The sequence below is a fragment of the Mya arenaria genome, chromosome 17, assembly GCF_026914265.1.
Source record: "Mya arenaria isolate MELC-2E11 chromosome 17, ASM2691426v1".
Taxonomy (NCBI): Eukaryota; Metazoa; Mollusca; class Bivalvia; order Myida; family Myidae; genus Mya; species Mya arenaria.
The window spans coordinates 53,002,725-53,025,376 of NC_069138.1; the positions used below are offsets into that span (position 1 = coordinate 53,002,725).

General features: G+C 35.7%; 4 protein-coding genes across 7 annotated transcripts; 3 read left to right on the plus strand and 1 right to left on the minus strand.

The window, feature by feature from the left end:
* Positions 1-4: 4 nt before the first annotated feature.
* LOC128222888 (demethylmenaquinone methyltransferase-like) lies at positions 5-10,765 on the minus strand. Of its 2 annotated transcripts, none has more exons than XM_052932061.1 (4): positions 10,638-10,765; positions 1,531-1,664; positions 1,063-1,290; positions 5-816 (listed from the first exon to the last, which is right to left on the minus strand). In XM_052932061.1, exons 1-4 carry the CDS (start codon positions 10,663-10,665, stop codon positions 319-321), a joined length of 888 nt encoding a protein of 295 aa, XP_052788021.1. In that variant the 5' UTR covers positions 10,666-10,765; the 3' UTR covers positions 5-318. The 2 variants fall into 2 exon arrangements, with proteins under 2 accessions (XP_052788021.1, XP_052788023.1); XM_052932063.1 differs by lacking the exon at positions 10,638-10,765 and adding an exon at positions 3,545-3,587.
* LOC128222887 (uncharacterized) lies at positions 5,106-8,937 on the plus strand. 2 transcript variants are annotated; one of them, XM_052932060.1, is made up of 2 exons: positions 5,106-5,215; positions 6,656-8,937. In XM_052932060.1, the coding sequence occupies exon 2, from the start codon at positions 7,014-7,016 to the stop codon at positions 8,061-8,063; it is 1,050 nt and encodes a 349-aa protein (XP_052788020.1). In that variant the 5' UTR covers positions 5,106-5,215; positions 6,656-7,013; the 3' UTR covers positions 8,064-8,937. The 2 variants fall into 2 exon arrangements, with proteins under 2 accessions (XP_052788020.1, XP_052788019.1); XM_052932059.1 differs by lacking the exon at positions 5,106-5,215 and adding an exon at positions 6,188-6,241.
* A 433-nt stretch (positions 10,766-11,198) lies between the features above and the next one.
* On the plus strand, positions 11,199-18,525 carry LOC128222808 (mediator of RNA polymerase II transcription subunit 22-like). Of its 2 annotated transcripts, none has more exons than XM_052931934.1 (4): positions 11,199-11,237; positions 13,376-13,528; positions 15,127-15,207; positions 18,304-18,525. In XM_052931934.1, exons 2-4 carry the CDS (start codon positions 13,394-13,396, stop codon positions 18,520-18,522), a joined length of 435 nt encoding a protein of 144 aa, XP_052787894.1. In that variant the 5' UTR covers positions 11,199-11,237; positions 13,376-13,393; the 3' UTR covers positions 18,523-18,525. The 2 variants fall into 2 exon arrangements, with proteins under 2 accessions (XP_052787894.1, XP_052787893.1); XM_052931933.1 differs by lacking the exon at positions 11,199-11,237 and adding an exon at positions 11,432-11,545.
* A 293-nt stretch (positions 18,526-18,818) lies between these two features.
* LOC128222809 (snRNA-activating protein complex subunit 5-like) lies at positions 18,819-19,859 on the plus strand. Its single transcript, XM_052931935.1, has one exon. The coding sequence runs from the start codon at positions 18,830-18,832 to the stop codon at positions 19,223-19,225; it is 396 nt and encodes a 131-aa protein (XP_052787895.1). The 5' UTR covers positions 18,819-18,829; the 3' UTR covers positions 19,226-19,859.
* Positions 19,860-22,652: the final 2,793 nt, after the last annotated feature.

Consider the following 22,652-nt stretch of genomic DNA (forward strand, 5'->3'; position numbering starts at 1 on the left):
AGTTAATAAATCCACTCATTGCATAAGCGCAGATAAACAGCTTACTTGCTTTCTATATCTCCTGCAAATAATATTCACTAAAACGCAATTTGATATAGAACTATAGTAATCTGTTTATCAGACAGTTAACATCACAAGTTAAACGAATGAATATAATAACCGCACCATTTCATTTTGATTTAAACACGACTTTGTATATTTTTAAAAGATACTACAAAAAGAAATTTTGGTTTGAAATATACTTCTGTCTTGAAGTTTGATTATAGCTGTAAGTTCTGATAACAAGCATTCAACATGAACACCGTTTTAAAATTCCGATTAAAGCACTGTTCCTATGATGACCGTGATTGCACCATTTGTGCTTGTTTTGTCGTGTTCTTTACACCACTCTTCTAATGTGCCTGCTTTCTTCATTGCCCAAATCCTCTTTTTAACTTCATCAACTTCCGCTTCCGTTGCGTATGACCAGTACGAATCTGAATCTCTCCATTCCTTATGGAGAGGACCTTCGTAAAAATCGTGGTTTGTCACCAACGGGACATCCAGCAAACTCAGCTTTTGCTTCATATCAATCCCAGCTTCTGCAAACGCCTTTTTGTTAAAATCACTCGTTTGAAGTATGGGTGCATATATAAGAGTAATTTCTTCATGCAGTTGGTAGTTCCAGACACCTTTCTGAAACTGTCCCCGAAGTGTGGTTGTTATGGAAACAACTCCCCCTTTTCGTAGAACGCGGCTTGCCTCTTTCATTGCAGTTGTAATGTTTGGATATTCATCAGTATTGTTCTCACGGTGTTTGTCAAGATGGTGTAGCACCTTAAATTTAAAAAGCAAGATCTTGAACTATGTGTAACAGCTCTGATTTTATATTCTAAATATTTACATCTGCTTTTACATTAGGAAAGAAAACGATACTTATGTAGAACCCAGAAAAGTTTTCATTTTTAAGACATAATGATGTATCACATAGTAGGTTAAAATGGGCTTAACCAACAAAATGAAGACTTATGTACAATTATGTTTAATTATTTCGCTTCAATAGTATATAAACGTTGTTTATACCATATTGAACATCACGACATCAAATGTATCGTCAGGAAATGGCAAAGATGGAAGCAAATTCTCTACAAATTTCACTCTCCCTTTTTCGAATTCATCGTTAAGCTTTTCCTTCGCCTTCATTATCATTCCTGGCGATGCATCCACCATCGTTACTTGACCAACACCGAGTTCAAGCAATGCCTTAGTGTAGTTTCCCGTTCCACAGCCAGCATCAAAAACATGAAGCTCCTGAAATAGACATATAATGAACGTTATTCGCTGATTGTTTATAGGCGGTATGCCTATTTATTGACAGTACACTAATTGTATTTTTAAAATGCATGCCAACCGCGTGTACTGTCTTGTATGTCCTGTTTGTTTGCTTGTCCATTTTGGCGTTTGCCCTGTGTGCATAAAAACAATTACATGTGGTCGGCTACTTGGCTTGTTTCTGGTGTTTCCTTTGCATTATGGGAGTTTCAAAATTACCTGCAAAGGTTTGTTGGTGTAGAACTGGATGAATGCTGACACCGTTTCCAAACCGATGGGACCCCTATTGGCATCATAATTTCGAGACACGACATCGTAATCCTCGAAAGCGCTCATTGTTGATCGCGGTATCGCTATGAAAAATGTAGTTTTTTTATATTACATATTTATTTATAACAAATGGCGTCGACCTTTATTATCGTTTATGTCTATATACATGCACTCTTTATCACCATCCGAAAGATGTCTATATACATGCCTATATACATGCACTCTTTATATCCAACCGAAAGATGTATATATACATGCACTCTTTATCACCACCCAAAAGATGTATATAGACATGCACTCTTTATCTCCACCCGAAATATGTCTATATACATGCACTCTTTTTCTCCCACCTCAGATAATTTAACCCAATCGGAACTCCTCGGCCATTTTTTTCAAAAAACAACCTCGGATGTATTTGAACGGTTTACATACTCAAAAAGAGGTACGTTTAAGTCCGCTGCTAGTAGATCGCGTAGTAATTTTATTTAGCAGTTAAACTTTATGTCTTTACTCTTTGAAATCTTAAATATGTTTGCAATAATACACTTCACTGGTAATCAATTTAAACTTAGATCAATTAATACAACTCTAAAGCACTAAATTTAATTAGAGATATAATTTAAAGAAAATACGAACTACTTCAAATGATGTACCGGCATACATCCGAGGTTGTTTTTGAAAAAAATGGCCGAGGAGTTCCGAATGAATTTAACCATGCTAGAAATTCTTATCTTGCCCACGGGCGAAGATAAAATGCCCGTATGGAACTTCTTTTAATGGTTACCACATTGTAATTACCCCCCTTGTTGAAGACTGTCGTCTGTAGCGCATCATGGAAACCTTGTCTTGTGGCAATATTTAGAACGCGAGTTAATTATTTCTCGCTTCGAATGTCACCAGAAAACAATTTCCACGCACCTTTCAAGAAATAATGCTTCACTCTTCTTAGAACTATTTAAAGACCAATCAGACCATTTACATACTCTGAATCACTGCGCGAATATCCATGACAACCACGAATTATTGCATATCCGTACGTAATTATTTTCACTAAGCAGAAAAGAGTTCCGGCAAAAAAATACATTTTACTTAATTTTGTTTAACTGAGGTGGGAGAAAAAGCATCTACCATAGCCGCTCGTGTAAGATAGGTTCATCCCGACCCTCGCGCTGTTGTTGTTTTGTGTGTGTGTGTTTTTCTCTTGTTTATTATTATTATTATTATTATTATTATTATTATTATTATTATTATTATTATTATTTATTATTATTATTATTATTATTATTATTATTATTATCATTATTAATATTATTATTATTATTATACATAGTCTTGTTGAATGTTATTTGTATATTTCATGAAATATGTATATTATGTTTATTGACAATGTACCATGTACACGTCGTAATAAATATTTATGTCTGTCTGTCATACAAGTTGTTCGAGGTGCGTATTTGGTTCAAGATAATTGTATTTATAATAACGAGAAACATTTCAGCTCAAGAAAAGAAAGCATTTAAACGTTTTACTCATAGACGTAGCCAAGTTTGTCTCTGACAATGACCTGACCGAGGAAATGACACTGGAAACTCTCGTTATCGTACACCAGAGTGATGATGCCATGCGTACCACAGATTTGTCATTATCAAACCTCTGATAAATGAGAATGGACTCCCTAAGATTATCATAATTGATGGATTTAAACAGATATAACAAGGCCAACCATATCATAATTGGTGGCTAAAACAGACTGTATGACAGCACACGTTGATTAAAAAAATGATGGGGGGGGGGGGGGGTTATGTCCATCTCGAAAAATATGATGGGGTGGGGTGGGGGTATTATGTCCACCTATACAAAAATGAGGGGGATGGATTGTGTCAGGGAACGGCGGGGTGGGGGGAGATTTTTTCCGCCTCCCATACACATTATCAATATAAATCATAAAAATGGCGTCAGATACTTAGCCGTTTTTGAGATCGAATGTCCCTGGAGTTATTCGCCAATCGGTGCAACTAGAAGTGGAAAGTTTAAAGTAGAAAAACTGAGTTTTAAATGCTGTAAATGATATTTTAGTAATAACATATTTGGAGATGAGAACGAGGCTAACCTGAGGTTACATACAGCCATACGATCGTGTTAAATAAATCGTCTGCTTTCCAGCCTCCAATTGAAATTAAGTGCAATTGTGCACTATCGACAAATGGGGAAAATGTATATTATAATCTTATCTCTGAACGCATCGATAGCCATTTGAGAAACTTAATACGATTAATATGTATTTAATTCAGGGCCTTCATATCACATTCTCGTTCACCAGAGTAATAATACTGTGCGTACTTAAGATTCAAAACAAATAAAGTCAGTAACATATAACGATATGATAGTGTTTGGATTTTAAAAACATATATTGCATTGTGCAACTGTACACAACATGTCAATATTATGACATGTTCAACTAGGGCTGACAAATAAGAACTATAATCTAAAAACTATTACAAATCCTCCCCTTGAGGAGAAATGTTTGTGTAGAGCACAGCCTGTTAAAATGAAGTCCTAGTGGACACTGAATGAAGTCCTAGTGGACACTAAATGAAATCCTAGTGGACACTGAATGAAGTCCTAGTGGACACTGAATGAAGTCCTAGTGGACACTAAATGAAGTCCTAGTGGACACTGAATGAAGTCCTAGTGGACACTGAATGAAGTCCTAGTGGACACTGAATGAAGTCCTAGTGGACACTGAATGAAGTCCTAGTGGACACTGAATGAAGTCCTAGTGGACACTGAATGAGAGACTGATACAGCTCACACACATTAAATATGATTGTTAAAAAAAGTATGGGTCTGGTATTTAATAAGAGCGTGGTTGACAACAACATGGGAAGTGTTTCCATTATGATATGAAGTACACAAAGGCTTAATCAAGCCTCCAGCTGCAATATAGTTTATAATCATATGTAAGCATTAGCTATGATACTGTACTAATACAATAATTTCGTAGCTCGCAACCGCTAATTTATACACATTTATTTTAGTAGCTATAATCTAAAACGAGCCACTGAATTCAGTACTGGCCACCTTTTTGAAAGGCCTATGATCTAAAGTTAACTTATAATTATATTCTACAACGATTGTAAAACAAGTTATAACCAAATTATATTAATCACTCTCGTTGGTACCATTTCCACGAGAGTGTAAGGGCTTGCAATGTTGGCAAAACCGGAGTGACCCGGAGGAAACCCACTTGTCAAGCTAGGTGCCCACAAACCAAATTCACATGTGCCCAGGCCGGGAATCGAACCCAGGTCGCCTAGGTAAGAAGCCAGTGCGCTAACCACTGCACTAACCGGACAACCTATAGAAATAGAACTCCACGCCCCCGCCCCCCCCCCCCTCCCGATGGCGCTCGAGCTTGGGATATGTTGGATAAGATGCCGAATACCTAGACCACCTAGACCACTCTCACCTTTGGGGCATTACACACATGCTGTGGTATTTTTTTCAAACAGCATCTGTTTTCCCAGTAAAATAGTGGAACAAGGAAAGAAACAGATGTTGCAGCACAGGAGTCCGCCTGAATTGAGCTGGGAACTGGTAGCATCTCAGAAAGCTGATACATGCATACCCACAGGTAACAGTCTATCATACTGTTTAATCATTAAGTTACATGAAACCTTTTTTCTAGTTTTCATTACCGATGCATCCTCGGCACCCTAGCGTATCTATAACCTATATGATATAGGTTATGATACGCCGGGGTGCCGAGGATGATTATCGATGTGTATAATCAAATCTACCTACATATGTAGGCAGATACAAGTATGCAAAATTTGTTAATGTATATTACAAAAAGATTGTATTGAAATGGTAATTGTCAAAACATGATGTGTACTCTGGTTGTAAGACGAACCCGTACTTTTAAGGTCATACAAAGCGTTACAGGTGTTTTAAGTTCAGGGAGTTTTCAATCCAAAGTATGGATTTACTTTAAATCCTAGTTAATAACAAGACTATTTATGTAATTCCTTTTCAGACCAGATTACTAATCCGCAAACAAACTGAAAATAGCAACGCCAACTCTGGTAGAAATGCCGACTGTTTAAACTGTAAGACATTTTGGGAAATCCTACACCAATATTTGTACAGATATGAATACAATGACTCCTCTTAAATTGCATGGCCTACTAGGCACTGAACAAATCACTGTATATACCCAAAAGTACTAAAGTGGAACGTAACTATGATCATATTACAATATTCTCAGTGGCGTAGCTACACATGGACCTTGTAGGCGTGGGCCCACAACTGTTTTTGAAAAATGACAATTTCAGATAACCGAAAAATTGCAATAAAAACTAATAGCTAATCAAACACTCTGAACAACTAAAAAAATGTTTTATTTTACCAAAGTAAGTCCGGTGTTTATTTTAACTACGTTCAGCTAGGGTACGTGTATGGCTTGATTATATTGTTATCATTGCAAATCTAACTAAATGTGTGTAATGTGCATATAAAAGTCCTCAAACTCACATAGAATCATCGGGCCTACATTTTTTTTAAACCTAAGCTACGCCCTCTGAATATCGATTGAGTTTAAGTTATGCGAGCCTGACATTCTTAATATTTTGTCCCATGTAGAGGGAACGACTAGCTTCAGGTGAGAACATTTAATGATTTATTTGTTTGTTTTGTGTTTGTTTATACAATACAGCTTTATTACACAGTAAGAATACTTTCTTTATGTTAATTCGTATCTACTACTTGATAATGTATCATGTGAATGGACAATTAAGTTATCGCCGTATAAAGTAATGAATCACAATCAGTACTTTACGGTCTGTTGTCATGTGATAAAACATGAATGAATGTAGTTATCAATTATATAGAACATCTGTTAAATACAACGATTGTTAACCTTTGAATTGAATTGTGTGCATGTTTTCCATTAGTCCAATAACTTTCTCGATCACTAAAAGTCAACAAAAATTGACGATTTCAAAATTTTATGAGCGTTTGACTACGCTAGGTTAGACTAAATCAATATCGGCTTAAGCTTTCTATTGCTTTGCAGGTACACCTGTAATTATGTGAACTTGTTTGTGATGGAAACGATGTGGACAAATATAGTGGGTGGAAAGTATTTGCAAATACCTTGATATAGATGGCTGGGTTGTGGATGTGGATTTAACAAAGTGTACAAATCTCAACTCAGTGATACACATGTACCCTACAATATCGGAATGCGAAATGCGAAAACAAACCTTGAAGCACGGTCAACAAAGCAAATGGAATTTAACTGAAATATGTGTGAACTAAATTGAAAAAGATGCCGAAAATCAACGAGATCAATGTTAACCGACAGCAAGCACTGGAAATACCAATGTGAACATATGATGTTTCATTAACGTGGGTTTATTCAAAACGCAAACATGAGGATAAGTCTTCGGCCCAACCATCGACCAGAGGTCCTTATTGGGGCGGCAAGAGCTACTTTGTATATACACAAGCGATTGGTACTCGTGCTTTCGATATTATTTGGAATATTTATGATTGTGTATGGGAAGACTTTATTTCATATAACGAAGGAGTTCATCACACACTCTAATTTTAATTTCAATCTCTGCAAGAGATTTCACCAGACAACGCATGCGGAAACTAGGCAATCTTCAATCCCAAAGGTGATACACCAAGTCTTCCTCAATGCTTCTGATGATAGTGAAGGGTATTTTGAACTGTATAAACCGTATCGAGAGTCTTGGAGGCGAATGAACCCTGGGTATAGATACATTTTATGGAACGAAACAATGGTTGTGAACCTGATAAACACCAGCTATCCCTCTGTCATGCCCTTGTATAAGAGATATAAAAATATATGGCTAGCACGGGCAGATATAGCCAGGTACGTTGTTGTGCATTTCATGGGTGGTGTTTATGCCGACATTGACATCGAGTGCAAAAGACCAATGGATCTATTGTTACAAGAAATTGGTGAAAAGAAAGTGGCATTGAATTACTCATATAATCCATTCGGCATTGCAAATGACTTTTTCATATCTAGTAAACATCACGAGTTTATGGCCCATGTTATAGATGGCCTTGCTGAGGCGGATGTATTGTATTTCACCCCATACATAAATACAATGTTTAGAACAGGACCAATGTACCTTCTAGGAAGATATCTTAATTACATACACCAAGACGACATATTCATTCTTCAAAAATCGCAAGTGTATATATCAAATGACAACAAAGACACATCCGTGCATGGCATAGATGGAAGAATTATACACATAATATGGGCATCTATAGATTCATTACAACTAATAAGTGTAATAGTCATGATAGTGTTCATCGTACGTCTGAATAAGCTGCTTAGTGTTAGAAAGAAATTGATACACAAGTCAAAAAGTTCTGTGTATTTGTATGAGAATTATTCTAAACTTTCAATGTCACCAATTATGGAAGAAGAACCATTGTAACATAGGAAATAGATAGGATATTAAAGTAAATGTCTATACTTAAGGATGTTGACCTATACCTGGGGCCAAAGATAAGTGTTTGTACATTAGTTTCATCCTACAGTGATTAAACTATATACCTTTGAGTTAAATGGTAATGGCTGATAATCATTTTATCACTACCATTGATGTTAAGAACGGAATAATGATTAATAGTGCGTTTTATTATGTTTCGTACGATAATCGTTTACTAATATTTAGTGTTCGCTAAAATTGAATGTATAGATACATTTTGATCACGTTTCTCTGAAAATGAGTAGCATTTTCCTTATCCATGTGTCACCACCATTAATGTAAAGAACGGATTCATGGTTAATAGTACTTATTATTATGTTTCATGCGATAATCGTTTAAGTACTAATAATTAGTATTCGCTAAAATTGTTTGTGTAAAATAATTTCGATCGCGTTTCTCTGAAAATTAGTAGCCTTTTCCTTATGCATATGCTTACATTCTCAACACCCCCGTTTATTCGTAACATATGTGACGCTGATATATCTATGTGTAAATATAACACAAAAAAACTATTAAGTGTAATAAAAAAAAGTTCTGTTCTGTTCTGTTCTGTTATGCATACACTGGGGTGCCGAGGATGTATGTTTAGGGTTGTGACGAGATGCTAACAATCGGTGACCGGACTCAACCGCAACTCCAGTAAAACACATTTGTGTTATTAATCAATTATCCTGTTTTGTGTAATGTTAAGGCTAAGTAAATTTGCGCCAAGGCGACATGTTGTCTTGAATGTATTGAATGATTTTTCAATTAACATGCTATTTGTTTAACCCCATTTGTTAATTTTGTACGTGCTATGTCAATAAACAGACACTTGTTGGACACTTTTCCATCAAATAAAGCATACAGGTCACCGAAGCGTTTATACATTGTTATATGAAAAAACACTTGTTACTTTTCCGATTCGACTTTTTCTTCGTCCACTATGTTGTTCTCATTTTATGATGTTTCGGAGCCGTTGGAACGGACTTCGTAAATTCGAAAACAGAAAAATCACTTAAATAGGTTCAATCGAGGTGGAGAAGCATTACATTATATTTTCATTTTATAGTTTCAGTCAAACCGAGACTCTTGTTTGGCGATAATAAGGAGCGTTACAATGTTGCTATTATCATACTGTCAATGAACAGTCTGAGTCAAGCTGGGACTGCTGTAAGCCGGTGATAAGGGGCGTTACAATGTTGCTATCATTATACTGTCAATGAACAGTCTGAGTCAAGCTGGGACTGCTGTTAGCCGGTGATAAGGGGCGTTACAATGTTGCTATTATCATACTGTCAATGAACAGTCTGAGTCAAGCTGGGACTGCTGTAAGCCGGTGATAAGGGGCGTTACAATGTTGCTATCATTATACTGTCAATGAACAGTCTGAGTCAAGCTGGGACTGCTGTTAGCCGGTGATAAGGGGCGTTACAATGTTGCTATCATTATACTGTCAATGAACAGTCTGAGTCAAGCTGGGACTGCTGTTAGCCGGTGATAAGGGGCGTTACAATGTTGCTATCATTATACTGTCAATGAACAGTCTAAGTGAAGCTGAGGCTGCTGTTAGCCGGTGATAAGGGGCGTTACAATGTTGCTATCATTATACTGTCAATGAACAGTCTGAGTCAAGCTGAGACTGCTGTAAGCCGGTGATGAGAGGCGTCACAATGCTGCTATCATAATACTGTCAATGAACAGTCTGAGTCAAGCTGAGGCTGCTGTAAGCCGGTGATAAGGGGCGTTACAATGTTGCTATCATTATACTGTCAATGAACAGTCTTAGTCAAGCTGAGACTGCTATGAGCCGGTGATGAGAGGCGTCACAATGCTGCTATCATAATACTGTCAATGAACAGTCTTAGTGAAGCTGAGGCTGCTGTAAGCCGGTGATAAGGAGCGTTACAATGTTGCTATCATTATACTGTCAATGAACAGTCTGAGTCAAGCTGGGACTGCTGTAAGCCGGTGATAAGGAGCGTTACAATGTTGCTATCATTATACTGTCGTTTGCGCCTCTAAATGAAATTTTGAAAGCAACAAAAACTCATTTGCAAACATCTGAAAGCATGGTAAGTTCATATTCTTTTACATTTCAGACAGTAATTAAAATGTCTTCCAAACAGTTTAATTACTTTAACTACTGTCTATTTGAAATAATGAAAAATCATTTAAAGATCATTACAAAAAGTTAAAAATTGAACAAATTTTACCCATTGCTATATGACAGATATTTAATTACTAACATGCTGTCACGGACTGTCTGACAGTCACATAGTTCGCCCTTCTTCACTTCACTAGCGGATTCAGGGCACGGCGCCCCAGTCACCCCCTAAAATCGTCCCAAGTTTATTTTTTTATGTCGATATGAGAAAAAAAGTAATAAAACACGCTCAAAATGCACTATTCCTGACTTGAATTGTTATCAATATCTTGGGGGAGTTCCCCAAAACACCCCTGCAAGCATTTTAAACCATATGTATTTCGTTGATAGGGGTGGGGCGCACATTAAAAGGCAGTACCAGCGCCCCATCTTACCTCTATTCCTGGAACCGCCCCTGCACATCGCGTAGTATTTCCGGCTTCGTAATGTTTGGAATATTTCAGATAACACAGTAGTCCTGAAGTTTCGGTAATACTTAGGATATAGGGATGTGGTTGGGATGCCATCCATGGAGGGGTCAAGATGTCAAACATGTTCTGAATCACGACACTTTTCAAAACTTAACAATGATTCTGCCTTGACTTCTCTGTACACTTAGCACCCGTTTTGTAGTTAGCATGCATTCTGCATTATATAATTACCACAAGAACGTCCATGGCACAGATGTTTCTCCCGAAAATAATCCCCCTATACTTATTGCATATGTATACACTATATATAACAGTCGATTGATTTGTTTTCGGGAGAAACACCCGTGGTATAGGGATTGGTTGGGTGTGCATGCGTACTTTGATGCGCAAATTTGATATGCCAAAATACTAGCAAATACAACTAACTCACACCATGCATCACTTAAAACTAATGTTGATATTTTCCGCCGCAAATCCCCACCCCCCATTTACAGTTTCATTTCTTTCAAGTTCGTGCTATTTGACCGTGTGCGATAACAAATAATTATTCGTAAAAAAATAAATGTGAGTACATTAATTTTGTTGATTTTAACAAATATTTTAATATTATGTAAAAAGCAGTGTTAATTCATGTTAAATAAGATATATTTTATATAAAATATTTGGCACAATCTGTTGTGAAGCTTGAATATTCCCTTCATACATATCTAGATTTGTTCGTTATAAAATATTGTGTGTCACTGTGTGTTTTATCCGAATTATTTTCGGATATTTTCTTTTGTCAAGCTCTGCCTGGATGTGATCAGGTCCTGGATCTGTGCCTGCCAGTATGAATTGACTTATGTTTAAGCATTTATACAGCTGCAATATGTGTATGTGGACAGTTCTAGATTTATTATGTATGCATGTCTTTATTTATTTTATTTTTTATTTTATTTGCCTTCGATATAATTCTTAATGTGATAGGATGCTAAGTTAAATTTTTAAGTACATAAAGTTTAAAAGCTTAATCTAATACCTTGGTCACACGATTGAGGTAGATCATGTCCTTACATCACGAGTGCCTCTGCAATTTCGTCAAAAGAAATGAATTCCAGAATCTTTCACAAAACATTGTGTGCACCCTGGTGCAGAACAACTAGTCGACATTCTGAGTGTTTGTTTACATTTTCTATAAATAACGCTGTCAAAAGATCCCGCAATATTCACGCTCTGATTGTAAATAACAATGGCGGTATTTTGCAAACCAGTTGTATTCGAGGCCGACCAGTAGGTGCGTGTGACGTCACGCTTCAATGTGCCATACTGGGCACTACTTCCATTCCCCTATAAATTTTTTTTATGTAGACAGGCAATGGTTCAGATTGAAATCCATATCTAAAGTTTCATGCACATGACAATCATAAATTTCCTTAAAATTCAGTTCAAAGCTAAGTGTTTTTAACAGAAGAAAAGGTTCAGTATGTCACGTTTCTTGTAAGAAAATTCATTAGAATATTTTTTATAATGATTGTGAATTAAGTTATTACAGCATTATATAAGTTGCATGTTGTCAGAATGTTCAGTGAGAGTGTGATTTTGTTTTGTAGGAAAAATCAGTCACTTTTAAGTTGGGTACGGTGAATTTAAAGATAACAAGTATAAATTATGTGCATAACTTATATAGATATTAAAAACAAAATATCATTCTGAAGTGGCATTCTCAAACTTAAATGTAGAGAGTGCATCCTGGACCACATACAGGTTCTTTGGATATAGTTGTAATTAACTCAGTGTGTGTATGCCATGTGATAAATTACGTCACAAATGATATGTCGGAAACACAGGTGTACAATCCGGTGTTTTGACCCCCACCCCCTCTACTACCCCCGCCCCTCTACAACGCACCATTTTTTTTCCAAATCTCTCAAAAATATCCAGATATTTTTTAAACATCATAATATGACATTACATCCAACTTCTGACAATCTCCCATCTGTGACAAAGTATATTATCTGACAATTTTCCATCTGTGACAAAGTATATTATAGAATTACAAGTATATTATAGAATTACAAGTATATTATAGAATATACTTTGTCACAGATGGGAAATGTAATGTTATATTATGATGGTTGGTTGTGGGGGGGGGGGTAGAAGGGGGGGGGGGGGGTAAAAAAACGCACCAGACACCTGTGGTCGGAAAGGTACATTTTGCTTCTAATGATGACTTCAAACAAAGATAACTTTTTGATAGTATTTCTTCATCATTTTAAATGAAACAAAGGGCAGTCCATGCCGCTTAAAGAGCCATGCCTTTGTTTTATTACCAGAGTTTGATTAGGTGATTAGTTTCCTCAAACAATTGGACAAACCTGTTTCCAAAATAATGTTTTGACAGTGCTACACCAGGCGGCGTTTTTTTAAAAAGGTTTGTCGAAGTGTTTTAAGAAACTAAACTGTAGACTGCTCCATGTTTCATTTAATATGATGAATAAAAAGTAAAGTTAAAATTCTTCATTTCAAGCAAAGTATTGCCTTCTGACGTAGCATTTTATGACATTAATTATCACGTGGTATGCACACACTATAACCTGTAAGCTTCATCTTTTTGCTGCATTTCAATTGCATGTATATCGGCATTGAATACATAAAATACTTGTTTTGGCAGTTAACAAGTAATGGATTTAATGAAAATTTATCAGTGTTTACCATTTATGCAGGTTTGAAATGCCGTTAGAATGTCTCAAGCACCATCCAGCCAGAGAACAATTCCTCAAAGCAAAGAGGCCCTGTTAAAGTCATACACCATCCGGCTGCGGGCAGACATCAAGTCTATGCTTGATAGCTTTACAGAGATCATTCGTCTTGCAAGGGTAAGGGCCTTCATAAGTTTAGAGATAAGTATTTCTGTAAGTACCGTAATTCACCTTAGAGTTCGGACACTCTAAAAATTCGGACACCCATAATTATTTTCAAAAATAATTTATTTTGCTACTTAATTTTCGGACACCCAAAGGACATCGATCATAACTTTCACAGTTACTAAGTTTCACAGACAAAGATAATTCATCTTTATCCTAACAAATTTGCCTGGCTACATTTCCTAACCGTATCATGACACCACTACAGGTGAAAACTTAATTAGTTTTTACCCCATCCTAAACGATTTATTGCCTGTTGAAAAGGAAGTGTGATTATTAATTGGAGGATTAAAAAACAACAAGGGTAATCAAGTGGTAAAGAAAACAAAGACATGACATGTTTGTAAAACGATGTGCCAATAAACTTTGAAACTTGTACCACACTTATAGACTGTATGAAGCAATAATCGTACAGTATTGTGTAATACTCATTGAAACATCAAAAGAACAATAAAAGTCAACACATTCAATGATACAGGTAACTATTTAATGTGATGAATTAAAGTGAGAAATGCAATACTTTAGTTACAATCGAAAACACCACTCACATTAATCCTGCATAGCAATGTCCATGCTCTCCACGAGATCCTCGTGGGTATAACTGTGAGTTATGTGACGTCACACAGTGGTGACTGTTTGATCTGAAGCCGATAGAAGGTGTTTATTCAGTTTAATGCAATTATAAAATGGTGTTTAATGGGATTTTAATTAACATGATGAAGGATTTACACTTATAGGCGTAATAAATAAGTTTATAATCATCGATAACTATGGATAAATTAATAAGTGGTAAAATGCAAAATGAAGAAAACAGGCATGTTTAACATACATGTAGATAAAATGTAAAAATGGTAATTTTCTATAAATTCGGACAGCGAAAAAAATAATTATTTTAAGGTGTCCGAACTCTAAGGTGAAATAGGGTAACATGTACTTAAACCAAAAATTATACTTTTAGATGCTCACCCAGAAGTGGGAAGGGTTGGCAGATTTTATTTTTATTTTTCTCCTGCCTTTACATTGTCTCACATAAAAAAGATGTTGCCTGTGTAGAGTTGAAGATATATACATTTATTTATATATAGATGTATATTTATTAATGTAATAATAGCATCAATTAGATTTTTACAGGATAAACTTCAGTGGGGGGTTTTCCAGCCCCTTATGGGGCTGAAATTTGGCCCATATCCCGCCAGAATATAAGAAAAGAATATATTTTTCCCCCTCCCAGAATTTTGATTTTTTAAATTTATTTTGTGGAGCACTGACCTCGTAACATTTAGCAATTGTAGCAATATAGTGGCATTCATGAATATTACAAACCGTTTGTAATCAAGTTGAACATTATATGAATCATGTAAGTATTATTCCCCTTTTTGCCAAAATGTCACCAATTTTCCCTAGCAAAGGGCCCCTTACCATTCTCTATAATGGAGGGGGGGGGGGGAATTGACTTTCATTAAATTTAGAATATACATGAGGAAACTTTGAATATCAGAGTTCCATATAAACTTCTATAATTGTTGCAAGAATATCTTGTTTTAATATAGGTAGAGGAAGACAGTCAGGTGTCCAGGATAACTCAAGCGGAACAAGATCAATATGAGATGCAAGTGAGAGCCAGCAACATAGTACGTATACTTAGGGTCTTCCATTAAGAACAAGAAGTAAGAACAGCAATTTTTGAAGTTTTCTCTGATATGTGGATGCTTTAGTCCCTCGAGCGCTAATAATTTTTCAACTTTTGTTCAATACCTACTTGAATAAGGACTTATTTTGCAACTTTTGAACTATATCTTGCCAATTTCACAAAATTATTTTTAAATGATTTATTTTACTTCAAAAAAGTGTGACCATAAAGGTAACAATGACAGCAGAATTAGATATTTTGTACTTCCAAGCCTTGACTTTGTAAGGGTATTGAAGCAAAAAATATGTCTTGCATTGTGACATGTAAATTTTGCTTTCTGACAATTACGTTTTCCCTTATTGCATCCTTTATTTGTCATCTGAGCAACAGTAGGGTTAAATGTTATATTGATCATCTTGCTAGATTTTTTTCAAATTGAATACCAGGGTTATGATAATCTGTTACAAATCATTAAGAAACTTCATATTCTTGTAATGACGTAGAGCACTTGAAAGCAAGCACTGAAGCAGAATATAAACAGCTTGTTTTTTTTTGCACCAGAGGGTGCAAGTCCGGAAAGTTATATGGAACTGGACAGAAACTCTCAACCAGAAGCAACTCGTCATCATTCCTTATTTAGAAAATTGCAGAATTTACCGACATTGTTAGCCCAGAGTCATCTGGTGTAATAATTATGAAACACTCATATAACGACATTTTGCATTGATCTATGCAGTATTCGTCCTGTTGCTTGCTGACATTTGTCAATCATTCTGAATATTGGAATTCTAAGAAAGGAAAGAAAAGTATGTCATGAGGTAAACTAAAAAGGTAGCCAGTGTCAAAAGATGAGGTGAATGAATATATTTAAGGAATGAATTGCGGGATTGATGTCATTATCTGGGTATGAACCCAATTGGGCTGGTCAAAGTGTGTGTAGTCCGAAGGAGGTTCATGTCCCGGGTAATGACATCAATTCCACAATTCATTACTTATATTTACACCAAAAGTTCATTCTTTCATTCAAAAATTGTTAAAAAAATCTTTCATTTCATGAAAACCTTTCTGTAATCCTTTCTTACTCATTCTGTAAATAGAATGACCCGACTGATACCGGAAACATTTTATCAAATGACGTCACAATAACGCGGGAAAAGATCAACCACTTGAAATCACTTTTAAACATAAAATTGGAACCCTTATGGCAACAATACATTTGAGATATCATAAATTTACACTTTTTAAATTGCTGATTTATATTTTACGGGACATGATGACACAATACAAATAATAACAAGACCAACCATTTTCATGTATATTGTTATGCAATGAATTGCCCTCCGAACATATCCGAAGATGTTGCATTCATCTGATGATAACTTGTATTGCCCAAAGGCAGTATATTTAAGGAATGGAAGTTGAGGTGTTAATATTGAAAAATGACCTGCACATTTATGCACAAGCAATGTTGAATGTCACATAGGAGAAGCCAGGTTACATAAAGGAACTTAGCAATACAGAAGCCAAAATAACAAATTAAGAATGCAATAAAGCAAGATGTTATGTGTGCTTCAATACCTGCCCGTAGTTCAACTTTTGGAGGAAATACTTCCAAACTTCCTTTAAGTTTAACAGAAGCCCCGTGAACTTCAGAACAGTCAGGTCTATTAACACATGTTTGTTTCTGTAGATTTACTAGTCTGCTATACAGTTAATCAACGGTCTGATTATTCTAAAACAGCAAACTAATTTCTTACTTTCAATTTCTTTTCCCCTTTTAGACATATTGGAAAATTAACAAGTCATGACAACTCCTTCAAAAGAATACCGGACATACTTACCCTATGTTTTGGGGCAGTAAACTAAAATATACTATGTTTTGGGGCAGTAAACTAAAATACACTATATGTTTTGGGGCAGTAAACTAAAATATCCTATATGTTTTGGGGCAGTAAACTAAAATATCCTATATGTTTTGGGGCAGTAAACTAAAATATCCTATATGATTTGGGGCAGGAAACTAAAATAACCAATATGTTTTAAAGCAGTAAACTAAAATACCCTATATGTTTTAGGGCAGTAAACTAAAATACCCTATATTTTTGGGGCAGTAAACTAAAATACCCTATACGTTTTGGGGCAGTAAACTAAAATACCCTATATGTTTTGGGGCAGTAAACTAAAATACCCTATACGTTTTGGGGCAGTAAGCTAAAATACCCTATATGTTTTGGGGCAGTAAACTAAAATACCCTATATGTTTAAGGGCAGTAAACTAAAATACCCTATATGTTTTGGGACAGTAGACTAAAATACCCTACATGTTTTGGGGCAGTGAACTAAAATACCCTATATGTTTTGGGGCAGTAAACTAAAATACCCTATATGTTTTGGGGCAGTAAACTAAAATACCCTATATGTTTAAGGGCAGTAAACTAAAATACCCTACAGGTTTTGGGGCAGTAAACTAAAATACCCTATATGATTTTGGGCAGTAAACTAACAGGGCTTTTTCTGCCCATTTTGGGAAAAAGACCCTAGACATTTTGGGAAATTTTGCGTCGTGAAAATGCCAAAATTGGGAAATTTTACAGTAAAAAGAAAAAGCTGTCTAGTCTCCTGCGAATTAGGAAATTATTTAATGTTAGTTTATTTTCCCTTTAAAAGACACAAAGAAAATCAATCCTTGGGGTGTAAATATCTATTGCAATAAATCATGACAGATAATATTTCATACTGATCTTTGAATGTGATGAAAATCAATGATTTCCGAGTTCAATTATCAAAGAAACTTTACATCACATAATTTATTAGGATGTTGAAAATGAACCAGTACAGGTAAAAAGACTTTCTAAAAAAATAAATAAAATAAAATTATTTTTATTGGGACTTTTTTTCTGAAGATTGGGAAAAATATCTTATATTTTGCTTTGGAATGGGTCCGATAGTCGGACCCGTGGGTACTATAGAAAAAGCCCTGAGTCTAATATACCCTATATGAGTTGGGGCAGTAATTTAAATTAGAAACAAATTATTTTGGGCATTCATTCATATGTGTTAATACCATTTGTTTTCAATAAATTATTCTATGCTTCAGGTTAGAGCCGGAGAGTCCTTGATGAAACTTGTCTCCGATCTGAAAATCTACCTCATCTTGAACGATTTCCCATCGGTGAACGAATCAATCTCAAACAATACACAAATGTACAAGACTTTGCAAAACGAGAATGACGCAAAACTGTTGACTGTCAGAGACGATCTTGCGACTGATTTGTATGAACTTGAGGATGAATACTATTCATCCATGTACAAATAATGTGTTCTAATTTGTTTAGATCTGTTTGAATTTAACAGTGGTTTTCACTTTTTGAATTGAGCATTGGTACATGTATTGAACATTTTAATTAACACTTGTATTGAACTTTTTGAATTGAATATTGGTTCATGCATTGAACAACTGAACATTGGTATTGATTGGTATTGAAGTTTTGATTTCAATTTATTAGGTGTGAATTGTGAATTAACTTAATACCGGTAAGAGTTTGAGAGAGATATATTTCAATGGAGATTGTGTAGTGAACATTTTCTAAAGTAATTATCTCATTTAGTGAACAACCACTAAAATGTCGGGTGTAAATATTCCTGCTTCTATGAAGGAGCTGCAAAATTTAAAACAAGAAGAGACAACTCTTGTTAACATGTCTTCCAAAATAAGTGACCAATTGAACAGGCTGAAGGTAGAAGAACTGGCTCTTCAAAATATGGTCAGACTCCAAAATGAAGAGCTAGAGAGGAAATCCCGGGGATCCCAGAGATCTATAAATAGATCACTGCCCATGGAAGAGTCAGAGAAGGGAGATAACTCTGAAAAGGTTGTTCCTGTTGATTTGTTTGTGAATATGATATATGGACATAAGGAAGAAGAAGAGGAAGAAGAAGAGGAGGAAGAAGAGGAAGATGATGAAATGCAAGGGGTAACTAATGAGGACATAGATGCCTTTGTGGACGGACTGGGCTAACATGTAGATCAATTATGGTATTTTATAAGGTGGATTGAGATAATTTGTGGATGAAATGATGTATTTCTGTGGATGAATTAAGATAATTTGTGGAAGGATTGAGATTTGATTACAGTGAGGTGATTTGTGGAGGGATGAAGCTGAAGGGAGACTTCTGTTTTCTGGAACTGTCAAATTTATTTTGAGTTGAGGGAGAAGTATTTTCTCTAATAATATCATAAAAACAATTGTCCCTAGTTTATGTAAAACCTTTCAATATCTTTAAACAGCTGTTAAGGTCTAGCCTGATTGCTGGAGGCAAAAATAAAGAAGTTTATTGAGTTACCATATTCAAATTATTTGGAAAATGTACTCTAGATTGCTTTGTGCAACATGAATATAAGTGCTTCTAAAAGTAGAACACAATCAAAATAAATGTCCGCAGTGGAAAGATAGATGAATCCCCTCGTCGAGGTCAGAATCAGCTGGGTATGGCATGCTTGCAGTAAATGTATAGTACATGTTCATGTGTGTATGATTTTCCTGTTTTTGGACTATTTGACTTCTATGTTAAAAAAATGACACTTACTAAAATACTTTGTTCAAGAATATTGAAAACCTCTGTTTTGTAAAATATGTTCAATAAACACATTTTGTCAACACCACTACTTTTATTTATTCATTGGCCATGGCCTGAAGAGAACTATCTTTGTGTGAATTAAATGTTGTTGAAACTGGCTCTTAACAAACATTGTTTTCCTATGTAGTGTTCATTTTGAATGTAAACAATATCCCTTCTTTAACTAGAACGATGATGATATGCGTACTACAACGCTACGTTACTATGTTAGATTTATCATTATCAAACCTCTGGCCTCAATTTCTGGAAATGTCTGGAAAAAGTCCCTAAAACAGAATTAAGCTAAGCTCACTATTTTTATTTTTCTATAATTTGTGTTATATTTACTCTTTTAATAAGATTTTTTAGGCTTAAAATAGGAATTATTTTTATGATAATTACAATAAACAATTTTTCATTTATCAAAATGAAATTAAAGTATGTATTTTGAAAGAAGCTACTAATCTTTTTTACCTTAAGAAGTTTTGAGAAATTGGGGCCTGTTGAATGAGAAACTCAAGTACTCCCTTAACTGAGGAACTAAACTATTTTTTTTGTATAATGTAAAAGGAAATTAATTTATTCATAAAATCATAAAATTTTGATTTGCCTTGATTACAATTCAAGCACAAACGGTGTTTCAGTCAGGTTTCAGAAAGGACAGGGTGCAGCCAAAGAGGAAAAGAATGAAAAGGGCACATATTATTGGGCTGTTAAGAACTTAACATTCTGAATTGCTAATGCAGGCATGCATGTCAGTAGAAGGGTGCTACCAAAAAGGACGGATGCAGCACCCTTCCATAACTCTAGCTACTACCCTACTATACATATAAAGTTGTTGATATGCCCCCCTTCAAAGAAGAGGGGTTATATTGCTTTGCACATGCCGGTTGGTCGGTAGGTTGCTCGGTCCGTTGGTAGACCAAGGCTTGTCCGAGTGATATCTCAACTATTTCTTGACCTATGGTCATCAAACTTGACATGAAGGTTAGGTCTGACCAATTGATGACCCCTATTGCTTTAAGGGGTCATCAGGTCAAGGGTCACAGTGATCTTAAAGGTAAAATGTTGTCAAAGCTTGTCCGAATGATAACTCAACAATGCCTAGACCTATGGTCATCAAACTTGACATGAAGGTCGGGCCCGACCAGAAGTGACCCCTATTGATTTAAGAGGTCATCGGGTCAAAGGTCACAGTGACCTTTAACGGTAAAAGGTTGGCAAAGCTTGTCCAAGTGATTAGTCAACAATGCCTGGACCATTGGTTATCAGATTTGACATGGAGACTGGTCCTGACCAAAACATTAACATTATTGACTTTTGGGGTCATCGGGTCAAAGATCAAGGTCACAGTGACCTTAAATACAAAAAAGGTTGTCTGAATGATAACTTGACAATGCAGAAACCCATGGCCCTCAGACTTGACTTGGAGGTTTGGCCTGACCAGTAGTTGGCCTCTATTGATTTTTTTATGGGTCAAGGGTCAAAGTCACATTAACATGAATGCAAACTCGACAGTTCCTGGACCTATGGTCATCAAACTTGACATGAAGGTTGGGCCTGACCAGTAAATGACCCCTATTGATTATATGGTCATTGGCTCAAAGGTCAAGGTCACAGTGACCATGAATGTGAAAAGGTTGTCTTAGGTCTATCTCGTCAATGCTTGCACCCATGGACCTCAACCTTGACTCGAAGGTTGGGCCTGACCAGTAGACGATCCCTGGTTTAAGGGGTCTCCGGGTCAGGTAAAGTTCACAGTGACCTTGAAGGCAAAAAGCTTGTCTGCGTGATAACTCGACAATACCTGCACCCATGGCCCTGAAACATTGACATTTAGGTTGGGGGTGACAGGTAGTTGAACCCTATGGATTTTGAGTTCGAGTCAAAGGTCAAGGTTACAACTCATATAGATCATTAGAATTTACGTCATATTTACTTATTCCCTGCTGCTCATAGGATACATGTTTATCTGCAAATATCAGTCATCATCTGATCATAATTATAAACAGTACCTACTATCCTTACACTTTGAATAGTCATAATCTTAAGACTGCCTCAAAGGCATCCAATGTCAATGACAAATCAGCTGTCATTTCTGCCCATGCATAGTTCATTCATTGTCCAAATATTCCTGACAACATGGTGCTCAGGGGGTGGGGGGGGGGTGCATAATGTTAGACAAACATCTCTTGTTCTATTTGAAGGGAGGCATCGTGCATAAATCACATTACTACAACCTATATTTTTTGAGTATTTTAAATAAATTATTATTTAAAGAGATGAAAAAAATGTATATCAACATAATTTGTGAAAGTACAAATGTCATGTAGAATCATTTGTGATAAAGTACCATTCTACACTGTTATGTGGTTAAATGAATTTGGAGAAATAGAGTGTTGATAGTTAAATGTTTTTGAAAAACTATGAAAAGTACGTTATTTACAAGTCAATGCCATCATACTATTGGTAATAATGAACCTCATCAACATACTGGTATTTTTATGTGAATTCTATTATTTGACATATTTTAATACAAAACTTATCAATCCCTAAAACTTCAATAGACACTGTATCAATTGCTGCTGTTCAGGATTGGCACTTACCAGCTGTAAACCCCTGTTGTATATGCCGTTCAACCCATCCATGGTCGATGGTCGTGGTCAGGGTCAACATAGTTGGCTATCTCTTTCATAAACGTTTACTATTTTCAATATTTACCAATTTTGGTTACGCGTTGTATATATATATATTGAAAAAATAACAGATGTTTTAGTCAGTCAAGAGTTATGACCCTTTATGCCCAGTAGTCAGCAATTAAAAAATAAG